Source organism: Mauremys reevesii, linkage group 18, assembly GCF_016161935.1.
Source record: "Mauremys reevesii isolate NIE-2019 linkage group 18, ASM1616193v1, whole genome shotgun sequence".
Taxonomy (NCBI): domain Eukaryota; kingdom Metazoa; phylum Chordata; order Testudines; family Geoemydidae; genus Mauremys; species Mauremys reevesii.
Window position 1 is genome coordinate 5,766,381 of NC_052640.1, and position 21,771 is coordinate 5,788,151.

Consider the following 21,771-nt stretch of genomic DNA (forward strand, 5'->3'; position numbering starts at 1 on the left):
GGTCAGGAGATAAAAAAGACAAAGCCAAGGAAATTCTGAGCTAAGGTCTTAGACCTAAAATTGGAACTGGCCTGTCATTACATCCATTGGTAACACTGACAACCATGACTGGGGCTCAAAGCCATTCGGAGAGCCGTCACACCAACTCTAAAGGGGAAAGCCAGCATGCCGGGGTAATGCACAGCTGGGCTCGTTTGGGGGGGGCATTATTTGGGGTTGGGGATAAGCCTTTAAGAACAGAATGGGGGCTGCCAAAGAAATGGGAGACGTCTCGGGATTGATCCCAATTGGTGCTGAGCATCTTCAGCTCCCACTCAAGCCACTGGGAGTGGTGGGTGCTCAGCAACTCTCAGGATCAAGCCCCTGGCTTGTGTGTTCATCTCAGATGGCACCAGAAAGCAAATGGAGCCACTGGGTGAGGTCAGGAGAGTGCACAGAACAATGCAGGCCAAGTCCCCCCTGAAGCCACAGGAAGTGTTACCAGTCGGGATTGGGTCCAGTGGGATATTATTAAACTAGTTTCTCAAACACCCACCACACATTTAATTTCCCCCATCTGGTTCCACCCCGGAGGCAGCGGGGAGCATCCTGGGTGCCAGAGCACTGTAGAGGCAGATTATGCCTTTGTAAGACCCGATGGCTCAGCGTGCTGGGCATGGGCTCCTGGGATGAAAAGGCAGAGCTGGCACTCCCCCCAGCACTGCCGGGCTAGTGAGCTGGTAGGTGGGCCGTGGTCATGCCTGCTTAGACACGCCTGCATCATCTCCCCCTCTAGTGCGCCTGCGCAGAGCAACTGTAACCCGCCCCTTAGCATTCAACTCATACCCCTCTCACCCGGACTCATCCTGCTGTCCTTACTCAGGCAAACCTACCGCTGACTAGTACACGTGCAGCCACGGGCATTAGATCCACAGAGCACAAATACAGGCTCTGTCTCTCCCTTTTGTGTGGTTTGTCATTCCATACAGGATTTGTCTCTGACATCGGTTAATTACTTGCCATGTTTCCATCAATTTAATTCAAAGTCTGCGCCCTTCCCTCCCTTAACGAAATTAAACAGCATGTGCATACGTTCCCCAGTTACTGCCGTGCCCGGGACTCAGAAACAGCACCCAAATATGCACATAAAACATGCTGGCATTAAACAGGCCCATCTGATACCCCAGGGCACATTCCACACTTTACACTTGGTTCTTTGCAGGAACATTTCTTGCAGGGAAAAAATGAAGTTTTTTTCCCAGCTGTTCTCATTTCCGCATTAGTCGGCTCTGCCGGGCACAGATTCATGGCTGGGAGTTTGCCACAAAAAGCTCACCAAGATTCAAAAGTGGCTCTGTTGCAAACGTCCTTCCTTTACCTGCCTTTCGCACTTTTCTCTAGTGGTCAGACTTTGCCCGTGAGAAAAGCGAGGTTTTACCGTGCTGCCGAACATTTAGACCCTACTCTGCTGTCCTTCCTCAGCACAGTCAAGGGGAGTTTTACCCGAGCTAGGCTCGCTGGATACACTGCTTCTTTCCACCTCCCCATCAGGAAGCAAGTGGTCAGTCATTCCTAGCATCATTTCACTGGCTCGGTGGCATCCATGTGCTAGGTACTTTCTTTCCCCAAGGGTATGAGAGCTGAATTCAGCTCCCAGTTACTCCACTGACTTCAGTGGGGTTGTCTGGGATTCACAAAGGAGAATCCGGTCTTGTGTATTTGACATTCCAGCCATAGCTGCTCCATTTCCACAGCCTTTTAGAAGCGTCCATTTCACACCAACCAAAGCAAAACCTATTTATATTGGCCCGAAAATGCAACAGCCACTTTACAGATACAGAGCAAGACCGGAGAACTGGCTCCGGTGAGCTCTCTCAGCCCACAACATACAAACAGGAGGCTGAGAAAAAAGATGCGACATGTTTTCTTTAACCTTCACCCTTTTGATCCTTAGCCCTTAACTTTGCTTTCCATGTTTAACCTACTGTATTATACAGCTTGAATTATTGCTAAATTGCCTTTTTATTTGAAATAAAATATCCGCTCAATCAGACGAAGCAGCCCTTTCCACAGCACAGGGACGCTCCAGTGTACAGACGGATTGGAAAGTTTCACCTCTGCTTTAGCATAACAAAACTTTTAATTTAGATGTTTTCATCTATCTATTGGAGAAAAGAAATAAGTTTAAAATAATGACTGTAATAAATGAAGGTAATTAATTGTAGTTTGTTCCTTTACTGTCTAGTCAGCTTAATTTTACCTTTTCATCTAATAATGAGAAAATAATTTTTGTGCTCTGAGGGTTAATGATATGTAACTGCAAGAGCTGCTAATTGCATGTTGCAAACTATTCATCAAAATCCCCATCTGCGCTACTTGATTATGTTTGCTAAATTATTGCTTTGAATTATCTTTCATAAAGCAACTTTTGTAATTAGCAGGGCTTTCGGTTTGCTCTTTTCTCTCCGTGCAAGGAGATTCAAACTTTGTCCATTTCAAGCTGTTGCCATTAAGCTACTGTCATGGGCAGCTTTTTGTTATTCCGTGCCAGGGAAATAAACCGGCCTTTATCTAATCGGGATGGAAAACAAAAGCTGTTTTTCCTCTCAGTGGGTACGATTTAGCCCCTTCTCCACCCCACAACTCCCCCTTCCCACTAAGAAACTGCATATAAAGGATACTGGTGCCTAAATGCATATGAGCTGCTTATGGCGACTGCAAAAACACAGGTTGTTACTTCAAAATGATCTTTTTCTTTCCCTTTAAAAGAAAAAATAGGAGGGGGAGCCCCGGCATTCATCAGGGGGGCTTTTTGGCTACTCCCCAGGACATATGATGTAGCACTGTGTTCTCCCTTGTAAATATTCATGTTTAGTGAAATCTAAACCATAGTAAAAACACCCCAGCACCAGCCATCCTGGCTATGAGTGGTTTGGTGGAGGGGGGCATCACTGGAATGGCCTAGAGGCGGGACTCTGCCACCTCCTGCCTACTGGAGGGGGGTTCTGAATATGCAGAAGCAGTCGGGATCTGTGGGGATGGAATCAGGGCCACTGATCCATGATTACATAGATCCAGTGGTCAGAACCTGGAGCATTGGGAAGGGAGGATTTCTTGCAAAAAGAACAGCTGCGTAAAGCCCGAGTTCTCTGGATTTCAAGATTTCACCCCCGCTAATAAGCAAACGGGGGCAGATCGCCAGCTGTTATAAATCAGCACAGCTGTGTGGAAGTCTGTGGGGCTACTCTGATTTACAGTGAAGAAGGATGCTGGTCTCCACTTAACAGCCCTTTTGCCTTATATGGGCTGAGGATGGGCCAAATGCCGTAGCCTTTACTCAGTCAAAACTCCCCGTGACCTCAGCAAGGGTTTTGATGCACGAAGATTTTACTCCTACGTTGGCAAAGATCAGAGTCAACCAAACTGACACAGGATGGAAAATTAGCAAATGTCACCTGTGCAGCCACTTTGACTCTGATCCTGATTTGCACGGGGTGAGTGAGGGCAGAATACAGCCCCGCAAAGAGATGGAAATCAGCTCCTCCCCCAATTACTTGCCAAAAGCAGAGTTAAAGGTCTGGAGTTTCTCCAACAGCAGCTGATAAAAGGCCCAATCTTGCATCCACTGTATTCAGTGACAAAACTTGTATTGATTTCAGTGGGACAAGGACTGGGCCCAACACCCCTAACGCCAGACAGGCATCTTCCTATTCATCATTCAGAGGCAACTCCTCAAAATCCCCTGCAAAAACCTTCCTGGAAGAAACCGAATCAGTAAGGGAGATTCTAAAGAAAATGTGGAGTCAGGCGGCCAGATTCTGATCTGAGTTACACTGCCGTAAATCCAGAGCCACTCCTCTTTAAGGGCAGGCTGGGTCTCCCAAAGCACATAGCTCATCTTCTCCGAGCGGATCTAATGAAAGCTATTGGGAAAAACGCAGTATTTAAAAGACTGAAAATGTATTCCTATTGTTATCGCTCTCTTTTGTGTATTTATGCATAGTGCATTGGAATGAATCAATACCGGATTGCCCTATAAATAAATGAGCATATCAGTAAACTGAGTAATAAAATGAAGTGATGAGAAATATGGAAATCAGCCGCATTTGTGTAAATCCAGTTATTGTTTACTTTCATATTTTCTTATGCAGTTCCGGTGTTCCAAAGAGACAGATTTCAAGTAATGTAATGCTCAGCAGATGACAGATTCTAATGTGTTGCTGGTGGTGAGCGCTGAGTGCCTCCATCTCTCTAGGGGTTTCAATCTACGCACATTAGAAGAACACAGAAAGCAGCCCCCAGAAGAGCAATCATTTAAAAAACCTGTTCTGAAGTGCGATATTTCTCCCACACTGCCCTCCCCTTTGGAAGGATTTAAATCTCTCCACATCAGACTGGTACCTGAGCTGGGAAAGTTCATTTGCACATGTAAAATACCCAAGATCTCGGGTGAGATGATTAGGTGGGGGGACACAGTACAAACTAGGAGCAATCAGTACCAGCAGGGGGGCAATGAAGGGATGAATTTGGCCTTAGTGAGCTCAGAGGAAGCATGTGAGAGCTGGAAGTGAGGGACATGCTGTGCAGTGATTGCGCAATTTGGTCTTGGTATCTATCTGCTTTTTTCTATCCCCAGGGTCCATCTCAGTCTAATCTGGCTAGTCGCAAACACCATCACGACAGAGTACCTCTTGCGAGTGACGGCTTCTTACCTCTGCTTGGAAGCTCTGTAAGACAGGAGCCACCATCTCTCTGATTTCCTGAAAGAGAGATCAGAGAGTTCACCGGAAGCAGATATCGTACGAGTTCTGCAGTGGTATTTGTATATATCTACAGAGCCACACACACTGAACTACGGGCACGAGCAACTACCTGTCTCTTCTCTGAAGCTTTAGAGCTGGTGCCCTGGCTGGACTTAATCTTCTCAACGGCTACTCTCAACCTACCGGAATCTAAAATCTGACAAAGGGCGAAGTGGTTTTTAACCCGTAGCATGTCTACATTGACTGTCTTTGCAAGAGGCCAGTCAAACACCACTGACCTTTCTCCCGTCCCCCACTCTCTCTTTACAGGGGGTAGTCAAACCCCTCCCTCCCGTCCTCTGCCTACCAAGACACATTCGTCCTTTGCAGCATCCGTTTCCAATAAGTCTTTCAAAGTGTGATGCGCCCCAGAGCTGCTGTGAATGGGTCCCCCGCCCCGCAAGAACAACATTCTTAGGGCCAAGTTCAGCAGGGGCCACATTCGTGATCCCAGAGTAGAAGGCAACAGGAGATGCCCAGGAGTATCTGAGAGGAGTATGTGTAATTCAGGAAGACACTGAACTATGTCAGTCCTCTTCAGGTGTTGATACTGGTCTACAACAGCTGTTCTTCTGCGTACGATTGCATCACTGTCTCAGGTCTCTGGATCCCTGTTTCCGCCGAGGCACGGCCAAGCGATGGAATGGGAGGGCAATGCCTGGAAGGGCTACTTCGGCCCTGAGGCTGCGGTAATGGCCAGATAGCCGTGCCGCAGAGGGTCCTTCCCGCACACAGCTACCCAGGAGGGTATGGGGTTCGACCCTTTCTATGTCGTGAGGAATACAATTCATGGGAGCCCAGCAGATTGTAAGCACACTACTCAGCTTAAACCAAAACACGGCTGCCAGACTAATGACAGCGTTTGGCGAGCAACCATTCTAACAACAAGATGAGCACGATCACCTTGTGCAGCGGCCCACCCAACAGGAGCCGGTGGGTCTCGGGCCAGTTCCGACTGATCTGAATTTCAGAGGGGGCTGAGCACTGAAGTCAGTGGGAGCAGCGCCTCTGAGAAGCCGGTCACAGATCATCACAGCAGGTACCTTACCAAGGGTGTCAGAGGGGGAGCCAAGGTCTGAATAGGATGTCTACAACCCAAGGTAACTTTACTCTAGCTAACTCAGTACTGGAGCAGCGAAGACATGTCATTACAGGCTTCACGATGGGCTGGACAAGTCGCCTGGAACCCTGGGTAATTACTGATGTCTGTGCTGCCGCGGCTTCACAGCTGCAGTACCAAGCTAGCTGGAGAACACTAGCTCATGTATGTCGACATGAGCCGCCATCACTCCTTGTGACCGCAGGGCAGATATAGCTTAGGCTGCCCCCTTTTGCCCCTCATGTTGGCTCCTTCACTTAAGGTGGAAGGCATGATGGGAAATGCTGCTACCTGAGGTTTTACAGGCGAGGGGACACCCTTATCCAGCCCCTTCCATCAGCTCTACGCTAACTTTATCCATTTCCTTTGAACAGCAGAAGCATCGGTGGCTATTTCTCAAGTGCAGCCGATGTGGGGAGATGGTCCGGGGGCTTGGCGGAAATGGGCATATGTCTGTCACCTCCGGGGTTCAAATCCTGGCACGCACCCCAAATGGAAATGCATTTGGTGACCTGCACTGCGGCTCATTGTGACACACTGCAGGAAGGGCAGACTCTGCCGAGGGAAGGCCCCGCACTAGATAATGGGGGCATGGAGCCAAGACCAAGGAAGGGAAGATCTGGGAAGTTTGGGGTTTATACAGCTGATTCAAAGAGCATGTGGGCATCTCACAGCCAGGATTCAATCCATGAAGGCAGACTCCCCTCTGAGGTGCCCATTTCTAGCCAAGCTCAGAGAGGGCCTTGAAAGCTCACTCCAGCCGTCTCTTCCGAAGGACAATCCACCACTGCAGAGCCCAGCCGGGTCCCTGGATATTGACCCACACCCTGCTCTCACACCCATGTAAATCCAGAGTCACTCCACTCTGGATTTACTTTAATGGAGTTACTCCCATTCACATGGACATGAAAGCAGAACCTGTATTATTCCCCAGAGCGAGGGTATACACCTGTGGTGGGCTTTCAGCTCAGGGAGACGCGGTTAACTCACTCTGGGCCAGCTATCAACTAGAGCGTGCGCACAGAGAATGGAGATGCATCGGCATTTCTAAGCGGTGGAAGTTTGCACAGTGCATTCTCGCATCGGGCATGGCTCGTGGGCAGAGTCGTGAGAGCTAGATCTAGCTTTCACTGAATTCGACAGAAAGCTTTCAATTGACTTTGCTGGGATTTGGATCAGGCCCAAGGTTTCTTTCTTTCATTGGCACCCAATTCACCCACCATTTTTAAACAAATTAACCCCCAAAGTACGCGACTCGTGTTATGGCCCACCAGAGCCCTTGCTGAAACCGAAACCTGACAGGATTGAACAGAGCAGAGAGCACCAATCTCCCACTGGAATTAACAGGAAGGAAATGTTAAAGCTGCCGCTCCCATCTATGCTGGCCACCCTTCACTTTTGCCCTGCTGCCCCTTTAAATCGGAATCAGTACTGAACCAATGGCTGCTGGAGCTGCCCACTTGCATACCAAATAGAACACGGAAGTTCTGTCCCCTTGTGCTGGTTAACGATCCCCTTGCACTTTTTCACCAGATTAGAAGTGTTAACCATGGTGATGGGCCAAAGTACATACAATCATTACATCCTGATCACCTTAATTTCCTCTCTCATTTTCAGTTGAGTACGTTACTCTTCAATTCCAGTCCTAACCTGCTCTGTACCGTTAGTGAGGGCTGTCAAACAGTCATCACCCCAGGAGTGGCTGCATTTCAGAGGCTGGTGAAGTGTGTTCCCTGTGTCAAATTTCTATACATGGTTTAAGATCTTTAAATGCTAGGCTGTAGCGAGAGAAAACGCTGGTTATCATTTAAGCGCATGCAAAATCCATTTAATAGAAATCACAAACATATGAACAGTGGGAAGACCAAGGAGGGAGCAGGGTTTAGACAAGAACATGCAATTCGTGGAAGGAGATTTTAGGCTCGATATCAGGAAAATTTACTATGTCAGACGTGTCTGAGGGAGTGAGTTAGGCATCCAAAGATCATTGAAATTCACTGGGGCTGGAGTGCCTAACTCCCTTTGGCCCAGCCTTAAATCTTATTGGACAGAACACCAGAAAACTAACAGGAGGAAACAGAGACTGGATCAGACAGGACCACAAAGGCCCTTGCCCCCGTCTCTAATTTCTCTGAGCCCCTTTCTGCCAGCCTTACTCCCGGGAAGGAGAACATCACACCTCATGCCATGGTCCCACTGGAAGCCATAGGGCTACTCCTGGAGAAGGTGTTATTCTAGCCTCAGGCCCCCTGAATCTCATGAACAAAGGAGTAGATTTTCAAAGGGGCATGCCCCCCTTGCAGTGACTCTCAGTGAGTGCTGGGTACCTACCTGCCTGGGGGGGCCTTTGAAAATCTCCCCTTACGGTTTTGTTTTTACAGGCAGGAAAGAAAATAGCATCTGAAACTGGAGGGGGGAAAAAAATCTTAACAGTCAAACTGACTAAAATAAAATGTATTTTAGAAAAAAATAAAAATGTGCCTACCCCATCTGGGCTGAGAGCTGGGTGCCAGGATCTCAGCTCCGAACGCTTAACACTTGCTTTTTATAAACCAAAAGTTCTGTTAATGGAAATGCTTTCGGGCCCGATTCTGAGCGGTGCTGCAAAGCACTGAGCTCCCCTCAACGCCGATCGAGGGGGAGCAGAACCTGTTCAGCATCTCCCAGGATCAGCCCCTTTAAATACAATGGAGCCATCAGAGGCAGCAAGAATAAGCAATAAAGAAAACCCAAAGGTTAGAGACTATAATTTGTCTTTGTGGCTAATTAGCTTCCTTTCTTGTTAGTCACTTATGTCTACGGTTTTCAAAATCTAGTTTGAACAGAGGAAAATATGCCGTCCTACTGAGTTAATTCTATAACAGCAAATATACTGTACCTCAGGTACATTTTTCTTAAATTCCCGGCTGAGTTCAATTAAATGTTTATGAGAATGTTCACTCTCTTCCTGCCGAGCAGCCAGTTCTGAAGCAACAGAATTAAGCTCCTTCTGGAACAAAACAAAACAAAAACAAAAAAGAAAGAAAGAAAGAAAAAAGATGTTTTTGATGCATTTTTTTAAACTGTACACATCATTCTCCCAAACATTTCATTTTCCTCCCTTACAAAGCCAAGACCTGCAATATCGACAAGGAGGTTGCATGAATAATTGAAGAAACTATGTATTCAATGCAAAATAAAACAAACTAAAATAAAAGCGAGATAATCAAGAAACTCAGCTCATCAATATTCTCCCCCCCCCACCCTTTCACTCCCAAAAGGAACAGTGACATAAGCTCCACAGTAACTGCAAAAAAAACATCACCGTGGTAGTGTCAAAATAGTAAAGTGCAGCATATTGTATTGCCAGATTTTATTCTAAGCTCGCTTTGTTGCCAGATTCCATATATCAGCAGAGAGGGAAGAAGTCCAACTATGACTTACTTATGCTTAAGTGTTCATAAATATGCCTTTTAAGATATATATGGCTTTTTAATTTCAGCAGAATTTGGAAAAATGGAGGTGCCGATATTAAGTAAACTGACCTTTTGGGTATCCCGCAGTAAATCATGCACAGTTCACTTCAAGTGCAGGGAAATGTTTCATTAAAGAATTATGGATTCAGATCAAGCTGGTTTTGAAGAACACTAACCTGCGTGTGTGAAACCGCAATCAGATGCAGGATTTAAAATGGCATTTAAAAAAAAAATCACCCTCCAAGCCAACAGATATAGGCTGGGGGAGAAGGGGATAATACATTATGCATAGCCGCATTTGTTAGGCCTGTATTTTTCATCGCACCCTCCTTCTCTTCTTGACTTTAGTGTTTGCAAATTTCACAAGGGGAGCACGTGGCCCCATTAGCAGTCATGGAATTCATTCCCTAGTGTGCCGGTGTGCTCCGCTGTCTGGTTGCATCACAGAGGGGCGGTCCCCTGGCTGGCAAGTCAGGCTGTGGTACAGCATACCCTGGGACTCCAGGAGCACCGATCAAATCCTACTTTGTCAAGACCCAGCGCCGTAACTGACATACGCGTTCACACTTATTACAAACATGCAAGTACATGCTGGAAATACTTTTGGAGGAAAGTGCTATGGATTGGCGCTAAAGGAATTAGTGGGAGTAGCCGTTACATTGATAGTCACTTATACCCGTATAGCCGGCATGCACAGCTCAATGCTTCCAAATGGAAAGGCCGGCCTCCAGGTAATGAAACATGGTGACGATTAGGTAGAAATAACACGGTGCACTTACCACCCAGATCCCAAAGCGCTTTACAGAACTGGGGAACTAGCATGATCCCAATTCGACAATTAAGTGTCTTGTCCCAGAGCAATTCAGTGGCAGATCAATGCAGAAAACCCAGATTTTCCATCATTCTGTCCCAAGCTCTAACCACAACATCTAATCACACCTCCTCCCTTCCAGTATTTCTCCCCTCACCTCCAAATCACGAAATACACAGTAATTATCTGACTCCTATCAGGTGAGACCAGTAAAAATTTATACCAGTGCCATAAACCTCGGCAAAACGTAGAGGCCTTTGTCTGATACCGGAATACAGTAAGAGTATATATTCCAGCCATCAAAACCTCATTAGAATTTATCTGTTAACACAGAGTCTAATTACCACCCTTCAGTCTAAGGGAAGAGACACAAACCGTAAAATGTAAGAGGGGAAAGATTCTATTAATTGCTTTTTGATAAATCGGAGGCTGAAGCGCTGGTGTCAGAGGGTCAGAACATATCCGCGTTAGTCTCAGATTGTTCCTCCATCTCCCAGCGCTGCTTTACAAAGGTAATGTCCCAATGGGATGAACTGTACATGCAGCCCGCTCTGCCCACCAGGTGGGACTGAAGCTGCAGTTCACTGCTTGGAGAAGAACATGCTACAGCAGGACCTCATTAACCTGCAGGTGTTCGAATCACAGCGAGCGTGGCCAGGAGCCCTAGGTGCAGCCAGGAGCCCAAGCCTATGCACACTGGCAGCATAGAGGAACCCCGGCTGCTGCTCCACATCACAGGTGGAATAAAGGCCTCGGAGGGGCTGCCAAGTTCGGTTCCAGCAGGTCTGGGGAGGAAAGACTCTACAGAGGCCATGTGGTGCAGTACACAGGGAACCTGCCGGGGAATCAGGAGACCAGGTTTCTGTTCCTAGCTCTGCTACTGACTCACTGTGGGGCCTTGAACACATCCTGTCACTTTTCTGAGCCTCAGCTTCCCCATCTATAAAGTGTGGATCATGCCGAGACCCTCAGCTGCAACGTGGTGTGTAGGTTTTACTGTTCTATCCCCCCGATCAGGTTCTGCAGAGCTCCCCACCCACGGCCCTGCTGGAGAAATACACCTTCACTCACAACCTCCAGGACCTGGCAATGGGCCTCCCTGGTGCTCGGCCCCCACGGGGATGAGTGCGGCCGAGGAGCCTGAGCAGCAGAGTCACCCATGAGCATTTCCGGGGCTCCACTGTCCGCAGCAGAAATAACCTCAGTGAGCACAATTGAACTTACTCTGGGGGCTGCTCAGCCGCTCCTCAGCACTCTGCCCTGCCCTCTGACAGGGGATGACATCAATTGAGGCCTTCTTCGAGCCCCGCCAGGGCCCTCCTGGGCAGCCGCACCCCCCTGCGGCCGTCATGTGGGCGATGGGCTCAGGAGACAAAACTTTCAAGTAAACTCGTTCTGCAGAAAGCGATAACCTACCCACGCGAAAGCCACTGGCTGCAGGGCAAGGGGCTGGCTAGTTTCTGATCTCATGGTCAACCGGTTACTGAATGTCTCAGTGTGTAACTAGGAGGCAGGAGTTGAGATAACAGCCATTAACTGTATCAGCATTCGGCCCGTACATGTATCGAATTCTGGCCAAGACTGGGCTTCCCTGGATAAGGCCAGAATTCAGACAAGAGACCACTCAGTAAGCAGAGGAGAACCCCTCTGCCAGCCTGAATATACAGCACTGTCACCTCCCCCACAACCCCCATCTGATCTTCTGGGGGACGCGCTTACACAAACTGTGTCATTTGTGCCAACCCTTCTATTCCGATAGGCTCCTCTGATTAATGGCACATCAGACACAGACATACGGGAGCCTCCGAGCAGCCCGTTCTGAATAATAAACATCCCACTTTCCACTAACACAACAGTGTCCACAGGGTCAGACAGGCTACGTCCTCAAGCCACACGCCAACAAACGGACAACTTGGGAAGGGATTTGAGTCACCGAGAACGGACACCCACAATGACCGCAACACCTGCCAGGGAGCCCAGCAAGCAGAGCTGAAACTACAAGCTCCGTCCTGCTCTTCTTCACCTCAACAGGAGCGTTTGCCACTGACTTCTGATAGGGGCAGGGGCCGCAGAGACGTGCCCATGACTTCAGTTCCAAAAAGCACTGATCCAACATGGAAACTTGGCTCCAAGCCCCACCTGAACTCAACCCTCTGACGGGTTAGAAAAAAATCCCATGAACTTTTTATTCATTCCATATTTTATTTATACATCCATTGCGCACACACACATAACATACAGCGCAGCCCCACACTGCCTGTCCAGGTTGGTGAGAGAAGCAACGAGATAACGATCGGCTGGTATATCCTCCCACAACGGGACCAGGAAGTACTGGAAATCCCATTTTAACCTAACATTTTAAGGAGGGTGTCTGGTCTGGCAGCTAGAGCTATGGACAAGGAGTCAGGCCTCCTGTTTGTATTCCCACCTCTGCCAGTGAGTCGCTGGGGTCTTGGGCAGGAGACTAACATCTGGGCCTCAGCTACTCAGTCTGTGAAATGGGGTTAATAACAGAACCATACAAATGTAGGGCTGGAAGGGACACTGAAATGTCAACGAGGCCAGCTCCTTGCGCTGAGGCAGGACCAAGGAAATAGAGACCTACCCTGACAGGTGTTTACCGAAACTGTTCTTAAAAACCTCCAAGCCTGTTCCAGAGCTTAACTCTCCTTATAGTTAGAACGTTTCCCCCAAGAGCTAACCTAAATCTCCCTTGCTGTAGATGAAGCTCATCACTTCTTGTTCGGCCTTCAGTGGACATGGAGAGCAACTGATCACCATGGTCCTCTTTACAGGAGCCCTTCACAGATGTGAAAACTTCGCAATAGTTACCTGCCCTGTAGGGGATGTGATGCGCAGTTGACTCACTAGGCATTCACCCATTCAAAGAGAAGCAGGTCAGTGTTCTCGCAATGATTGCGCCGATATGCTTCTCTGACTCTTAACAGGCTCCTTGGGCTTAGGCAGTGCAGGACTTTCCTGAGCACAGCAGGTCTCCAATGTTAAACAGTAATGAGTCAGGCCACCAAAAATCATGTGTCTGACGTTCCCCTGGGAACGTCACCAACACAATTCTGCGCCGGGCACAGCATACAGCCATTACGTCAACTGTCCCTGGAGATCAATCTGCCAGAGCAACTGGGAAGGGGCCACCGCACCGGGAGGAATTAGGCCCAGAGCACGAGATATCACACAGCACAAGCTGGGAATAGAACCCAGGACACAAACTCTGCTCACTTACCCCAGTGGAAATGCAGAGTCGCTCCCCCAATGTCAGTGGAGTCGTTCCCAATTCCAACGTCACTGAGAGCAGCGCGTGGCCCTGAATTGCCCTCCTCAACGTCCTACGCCTCTTTACAAGCCTCTCCTTGTTCCTGCATGTGGCACAGGGAAGGGATCCGTCCACGTGAGGCAGAGAGAGAAATGGCCGACTCTGCTTGCGCGGCTGCAGCGGGAAGCGGACACAGAGGAAGAGGGCCTGCCAGGTTTGTGAAGCAGGGCAGAACAAGACAGACTGCCGTGCACAAGACGGATTGCGGTGCACACGGGCGCACGGTAGACGGGATGTTAGACAGGCCGGGTTACAGAAGCTATCAATCATTTCCTACATATTATGTAAATTTCTGATGCTAAAGATGTATGGAGTCAATTATCAGGGGTCACTGCTGGGTGTGAAATTCATACAATGAAGCTCTCTTGGTCTCAAATGAATTTGAGCGAGATTGCAAGCTTACTGCCTTTTATTGGACAATATAAATATTTCACTGTTATATAAAAAATATTGGAGAGAAAGCTGATAAAACTAAATCCTGTGTGTATACAGAGAAACAGGGAGTGAAAAATGGCAGTCAGCATCTTTTTAACGGCCTTTTGGTGCGTTACAGGAATACTGGTTGTGAAGCAGGTTTTATCGTAGGTTTCACGATGGTACAGTAGCAGCCTGTGTTCCTAACACAGGGAAAGATCTGGGTTTGGAAAGCAACCTGAGAGATCCAAGCTCTCCGGAAACACAAGCCTGCTCTCAGCTGCACCAGAGTAAATCGAGAGCAACGGGCATCGGCGTAAAAGCTGTGCCAATGCATGGAAGCAAAGCCAGAGAGCAACAAGCTCCCGTGTTTAATTTTGAGCTGCTTTGTTGCGTGTCTTGTTCTAACTGTCACTTTCTGGCCATGACAGAGATCAAAGAGTGAAATGATGAAACGTACATGGAAACCCATTTCTCGTAGACTTGTCCAGGGCTTTCCGTGACACACAGTACTTAGTCAAAGGCTTCGGTGTAATCATTAGCCAATAAATCACAGCCACGCTTGTTTCTTGTACTCCCTTGTTTAATAACTTAATAAAAGCTAAAGAACAGTAAATACAGTACTAGCCTCCTAACACAAGCACTGCCTGGTGGGTTTGGTTTTGTGCACAGTAACATTTCCAAACAGTTTAGGAAGATTATAAATAAGAACAGAACAGCCAGACAGGCCCTGAGATAAAAAACCTAGGACAGTCCAGAGCCAAACCTAAATGCTCCAGCCAGAATCCTTCTGTTTGCTGGCTGTCAAAGTGACCTCCCAGATCGGCGTACCAGCATACGTGGCGCTGCCGCCATATGCCGAGCTCCCACTGTGTCAGTGGGGGCCGCGTGTGCGGTGCGGGTGATAGGTCCTGGGGATGAGTCTGTAGCAGGGATGAATGGGCAGCAGAACAGCTGTCTCTCAAACTGAGACTCACTGTAACGCCAACGATCTCCCATGTGTGGCATGCAGTGCCTGTCATCCCCAGGTGTTTTACAAGCTTTCCTATCAGACTGTACAAACCGTGAGAGAGGAATCGCTTCCGTCAGCGCTAAAACGCAGCCACCTCCACGGTACAACTTGTCAGGAAACCAGAGGCCCTTTGCCACAGTTAAATACATCCCTTTATTTCTGCTAAGCACCAATTCTCTGCCTGATCGGCCCCACCTCCAAACTGGAGCCTCCCCACTGGCAGCAAACCGTAGGAGTGACCTGTGCTTTCTGGCCATGCCAACAGAAAAGAGAGGCCTCTGGATGAGGAAAGGAAGCCAATGACACTTCTAATGAGCTGAGCTGAGCACATATAAATTGACATCAGAATCACGGAGCTTCCACTTGGCCTCGACTGCCCATTCAGAGTCAGCCCTTTGGAGAACTGGGAGCGAGGTTCTATGAATCCCAGGAGACAGGCTCCAACGTCACGCGATGAACCTCTTCCTCCCCGGCTTCGCACCTCGGGGAGTCATCTGACCCCAGGCACCTCTGCCCTGGGAGCACGCTACACCCTCTGTATTCAGACGAGAGGCTCGTACTCAGCATGCCCAGAGCTTTAAGGACGTGCTTCCATTCCATTGACTTCAATGCTTAAATTGAAGTGTGTTCTTAAGAGGTTTGCTGAAAGGGGGCCTTTCCGACCACGAGGTGGAAGGTGGTGGCCCTTGGTACTTGCTGGCTATTTGATTTGCGTATGTTAGCCTCAAGGCAACACTATGCTGGGAAAGGGGAGCCACGCAGCAGGCCTGAATTAACACAAGGTCAGGCTGGGGGTTATCTGCGGGTCCCACGATTACTGGGGGCCCCCATCCCCAAAGGGAAATGATGCTATTAAGCAGTACAGGATAGTGCTGCCTGCGCTCCGCACCCCAGCAGTGAAGGGAGTACACTGGCACCATACACTGGTTAGAGAGGGCTGCAAAATATGCCTCTGAGTTTCCAATGCCCCCAGCACTTCTGATCCACCTCTCAGCCACCTTCTCTTGCTGACAGCTGAGCTGCCAAGCACAACTGGCCGCAGAGCCACTCTCTGGCCCGGTAACACAAACTCATTCCAGGTGTAACACCCACATTTGGCCCAATGTGACATGTCCACAGTATAGGTCCCACTGTTTAGAGTCCCACCTGCAAACAGAACCCCGTTAGCATAACCAGGGTTTGACAGGCTCCACATGTCCAGATGGCAGCATTCCACCCAGAAGCACAAACTCGTGTCTGGCATGTTGAGCTGTCCACACCCGCTGCATGCTTGCAGCAATGCATTCTGGGAAAACCCAGGCCCCTGTCTCACATTGTACCGGCTGCTGAGGCCACAGACAGAGAATTGTGGGGGTTTAGGAGGAGGCCGAGCCCTTTGGGATGGCCATCGTCACAGATGTCTGGGAGACAGGTTTGGCTCGTGTTGTGCATTGAGCATGGAGGGGCTCTATCAGGGCCCAATCCCACACAGGGCTGCACGGCCAGTCACTAGCAGCCCAAAACTTTGGGCAGCCCAAGTGCTCAGTGTGAAGCCCAAGTACATGGCAATGGAAGGTCCTGTATGCAATGGAAGCAGGCTGGAGTTGTAGCGTATCTAGAGACCAAACCGTGCCCTTGTAACTAGACTGGATTGACCATTACTTTGTGATCTAGGCAGCTCATTTCACAGGAGGCAGGTAGCATGGACAACTGAGGTTCTTCCATTCAAAAATTCCACTTTAAAAACAGATGAGAAATACTACTAGTCTTTGTCCTCCAAGCCCGGCTCCCAACATCCCTTAGCTATGATCCAAATTCAGCTCTGTCCCCCACAAACCGGCTGTTCCCAAGTTTGTGACAGTCAGGTACTAGTGTCCAGAAAGGTGGAGTCACTAACTGAATAAAAAAATACCCTTTAAACTGCAGAAATTAATCTGCCATGACCTGAAACCTTCTGTGCTACATTCCTTGTCTGGGATCTTACCAGTTCTTAGCCTGGGCCCACTGCCCTTTAGCGTCTGAGCATCACTCGACTCTAGCAAGCTGCAAATGATCAATTCCAGATACATTTTCCTGATAGTTTTCCTGACTTATTCCTCTGTTAGCATATCTGTCCTCATTTGCAGTCTCATGTACTAGCATAGGACATTCTTATTTCATGTTCACCAATACATCAACCCTTCTCTGCTACAATAAAAAGAAAAAAACCTTTAAGAATCAATACCCCTCTCTCTACCTATATTTTATTAAAAACTTTAGCATCAATACTAATGTTTAAATCCCCACCAAGCTGAGTTGAATTACCTATAAACTGTACCCACCACCACGAGGACTTCCTTTCTACCGGCAGGAAATAAAAGTGATAAGCAGAGATACTTCAATAACAATGCTAACCAAATGAATTCAAGAACAGACAACTGAATGACACAACCAGATGGGGGGTTTATTTTGGTTTGGTGGCACAGGTTTACTTTATGTTATTTTTACAGACAAACCTTTTTTTTCCCTCCAATATTTTTAAGAGTGAAAGCACCAACTAGAAACGAATCCCTGTGCAGGCAAAAATACTTAGATAGTCAGGGCTCTGTTCTCCCCTACATCTTTGCTCAGCATGGGTGGGCAGGAAACATTAGTTACAACAGCCATGGGACTGCTCTAAATTTACAGTAGCAGAGAATCAACATAACAGCTCCACTCCACCTACACTGGCTGGCACAGGAGCCTTCTCTGCCAGTTCTGTGCCAGCTGGGAGTTCCTCTTTGCAAGGGGAATTTGCCACTGGCCATTCCCTCCCACTTTGCAATACCTGAGCAGTACAATTTGCACTGGACAATCTGGACTAGAGAAGAACAACTGGGTGCAGTCAAAGAGATGCCATAATTTGCACCCCCAATTCTGCAGTCCCGATCAGTTAAAGCTGCACAGTTAGATACTTGGTGGTGGCCTATTTAAAAATGTGATCCATAAGGTTATCTAGGTCCTCTCTTTTCCTCCCAGGGGAGCAATGTGTTTTCTAGTGTTCTGTCCAGTCTATGCTCAAATGTCTTGGCAGATGCAGCCGCCATTATTTGCCTTGGGAGGCTATTCCATGATCTAATCTAAAAAAGACGGTCCCTTCCCAAAGAGCTTACAGTCAACGTGTACGACAAGAGACAACAGCTGGATACAGACAGATGGAGGAGTGCAAGAAAACAATGAGACTACGCTGGGCAGCATTACAGGTGGTGGTCTCAGCACTCCAGCCGCCTAACCCTCACCAAATTTATCAGCTTCCGGTATTAAAACAAATAGAAAAAAAGCAGCCTCCCCTCCCCCTCCCCCCGGACAAGGTGACAACCCATAGCCCCCCATCCAGCATGAGCACAAGTTGGGACTTTCCAAAACACTTAGCTTGGTTTCATTGACTCCCATGGGAACAGAACTAGGGTAACGCTAAGCACTTTGGAAAATCCCACCCTGCACTGTTACTAGACAGAGCTGGATGGGAAATGATTTTGCGAAAAATTCACTTTTTCATCAAAGAACCCCGAACCCAAACATTGTAGGTCACCAACCCCCCCAATAATAAATAAAACAAAACATCTAATTTGGGGGGGGTGTAAAAAAAACCACAAAATTTTCTGTTGGTGAAAGTTTCAATCTAACTGAAAAGCCATTTTCCAGTGTCAATTTGTTTGGATGGGAAATTTTCGATCGGTTCTATTAGCCAAGCAGCAGCGAGGCTGAAAACTCAAAGCGGATCCCAGCCAGCCAGCAAATGAAGGGGTAGAAAGGAAACACTGGAGCTGAGAAGTTTCCCAGGCACTGGAATCTCCAAGGCCACTTGAAATTCCTTCTACTCTAGGCTCATTCCCTTCCCCCATCTCTCAGGCGGTTGGGTTGTGGACTCATTTCACAGGTGGTGGGATCGGTGCTCCAGTTACCTCGGGAGGGCCAGGTGCAGCTTCACTCAGGTCAATGCAAAGGCTCCCGCTCACTTCAGTGGGAGCTGGATCAGAGGGCTCTAATCTGGGATCAAGCCACCAAACTGGGTCTTTTAAGGTTTCAGATAAAACTAAACCCAGTGGTTTTCGGTGCCCACCCTGCTACTGCAGAAGCCTATGGGATCCTGCCACTGACAGAATTGGTGCCCTTTGCTACTCCATACAAGCCATTTCCTCTCCGTCAAAAGTAAAAGCCACATTACAGGCATTACGAAAAGGCTTCTGGCTCACCCCCCGCATACTCCTATTTTGATACACCCCCATAATTAACTTTGCTTGTGTTCTGCGGTAGATGCCCATCATCAAGGTAAAAATGGAGACCTCAAGCCCCTTCTCCACCAGCCCACAAACACTAAAGACCAGCGTCATACCCAGTCCCCTGAGGACGAGGGAAATAACCGGGCGCCGCACCCCATTAAGGCACCACTTACTGGCTGAGCAGGAAGCAGTGCTGGCCAGCAGCCCACTCCAGCCAAAGGAAAGACATTGGGTACAGCAGAAGGCGGCAGCGGGGAGCAGGTACATGGGCACAAGAGAAGAGAGGGGGGAAATTATGACGGTGAGAAAACCAGGATTCGTACATATAAGCGGCTCTGGGACTGTCGCTTTCAAATGTTCTTGGTTTTCAGACATGGCAAGAATCCTAATATTTTGGGGACCGCAGAGAATTATTGGAATGTGAATCTATTAGTATTTCAGGACCCAAATAAATATCAGGCAGCAGAAGTCACTCCATAGCTGATGCATTCACTTATGGCTGGAACGAAGGACCAGGAACCAAGCACATAGGGAAAAAACAGTAACAGCAGCAGTCAAAAGAGACTTCATTTTATCTGACAGTCATGAACCACTCCCTACTCTCCCTGTGAAATGAAGAGTTTGTTGGGCCCAATTTTGCTATCAGTCGTACCCATGAAATCCAGTTGGCTCCAATGGGCATAACTGAGAATAGATTTAATTTCCCCTTATTCACCTGATGTTGCTTTCCAGGTTGTGCTTTATAAAGTGAATTAAGAGTTTGTGGTCCAAACGCTGATCGCTTTCCCATCCAATGATTTCAGTGGAGTTATTCCAGATTTACACCCGTTAGCCAGGAATTAAAACCTGAAAATTTGTCAAGTTCATTTTGTATCCCACCTCCCACATTTAAGCGAAACAGAAATGCAAGAAGAATCAGAGTCCTTGAAAAAAGTATAGCAGCTTCTTAATTCCTGCGGTGCATTTGCTATCGATAACTTTTGCCAGGCCCTGCCACCGATCAGCTCAGGCCAATCTCCAGATTTGTCTCATCCGGTGAGAAGACTCAGCAGGCTACGATGTGCCTGTTCATTCAGAACCTTGTGAAACAAATAATCTTAGCTCCAACTGAGCTGAAACATAAGTGATATGATCTTACAATCTAAAATGGAATCTAGGTTTACAGTGCTTTATCAAAACGGCTGTAATGGGATCTCTAAGAGGGCTGAGATTTGAGACACGCGTTGGATTTCCATTCCAGAGGAGATATGAAAAGGCAGTGTTTCAAAAATATCAAGCAATGCTAGCTAACGTATTATACAGATAGCCGCCCCCGGGGGACTCCCCACAGAAATGAACGAACGTACAGTTGGCAGCCACGGCTCACGCTCTATAAAACAGTCACTCAGTATTTTGCAGGCCCTCGTGTTTTGCTGCCTTGCTCTTCTTTACATGGCAGGCACATTGGGAGGTCAAAACACCAGGCAGAATACACATGGCTTCAGCAGCTGGCTACTTTGCGTAGCAATTACACCTGTGTAGAGTCAGCCCGAGGCACTACCATTCCGATCGGGTGGCGTTCTACATCCACGCTGCACCGGTGTCAGGGACGACACAGGACGCAACCCAGCGTGGAATCAGGCTCCTTGGATGATGCCGTCCAAGAGGACAGCACCTCAAGCCGAAAGGTTAAAATGGGGCCCAACCCAGTGCCCACTGGAGTCAAAGGGAGTCTTTCCATTAGAACAGAGGTACCCCCAGTCCTTAGCGGAGATGGGCGACTTTGGTTAGCTTTGGGCAATGGGATAACATGTCGGTTTGATTTGCACCCGGGAACCCTATACAAAATCATCAATTCCACTGACGGCATCACATCCGAAGGACCCACTGGCCTCAGCCCAACATCCCTGCAAACAGACCAGACCCAACGATCTCATTTCCACGGACGCAGCTGGCCGCTCCCATGAATTAAGGCCCTGTTTCCCATTCCTGCGGATGACACATTCTGCTTCCTAAGCTATCGGCTGCTCTTTCTGCCTGGAATACCGCACCTTGGGTCCACCCACCACAGATTCCTCCCATCATTTAGCCCTCTTTATTATTAGATCTATTACAGCAGCTCCCGACGACAGAGCTGTAATGATGATGGGAGTGTTCAAGGGCTGCATTTACAGAATAATATTCATTACCATATTCATTCAGTGTTTATCTCGCAGATGTACGGATCTGTTACAATGGAGAAAAAAGAGAATTTGGAATTTGTGCTCAAAAGATATTCAAATTAGTTAATCAAGGGTCCTATTATTACGTGTCTCATGTACCAGCAGCAACTATCCATGGAGATAATTGATCAGCTGCTAATAACTGATTACACTGCAGCAAGTGTTTTCTTATCCCTTTTCCTGCCATGTTTAAAGATATTTTATAAATTTCTAATTATTGTAAATTGTTTCTCCTTTTGAAAACAACTTACCATAGTCGCAATCCATCCGTTTTCCAAAAAAAAATCTTGCTCTCTCCCCAAAATGATGTTCGGAAAGGGTATGTGCTTTCACTTTACTGGACAGAGCAGCAGAGAGGGAAGCGAGTGGGAATCAGGAGAGCTGGGTTCTATCCCCAGCACTGCCACTGATGTGCTGTGCAAGCTTAGATACCACCATGCCGTGCCT

At 48.0% G+C, this 21,771-nt stretch overlaps 1 protein-coding gene across 11 annotated transcripts in view; it reads right to left on the minus strand.

The window, feature by feature from the left end:
- The window catches only part of CUX2 (cut like homeobox 2), a 219,000-nt gene that overhangs the window by 78,173 nt on the left and 119,056 nt on the right, over positions 1-21,771 (minus strand). For 4 of the 11 annotated variants that reach the window (XM_039505543.1, XM_039505546.1, XM_039505553.1 and 1 more), the window contains exons 2-3: positions 8,759-8,869; positions 4,692-4,739 (exon numbers count right to left, since the gene is read on the minus strand). The exons of 3 other annotated variants lie outside the window; for them this stretch is intronic. In XM_039505543.1, the coding sequence (XP_039361477.1) occupies positions 4,692-4,739; positions 8,759-8,869 (159 nt within the window). Of the gene's footprint in view, positions 1-4,691; positions 4,740-8,758; positions 8,870-9,404; positions 9,512-21,771 lie in introns of all 11 variants that reach the window. 4 more of the 11 variants (XM_039505550.1, XM_039505548.1, XM_039505544.1 and 1 more) reach the window with 3 other exon arrangements.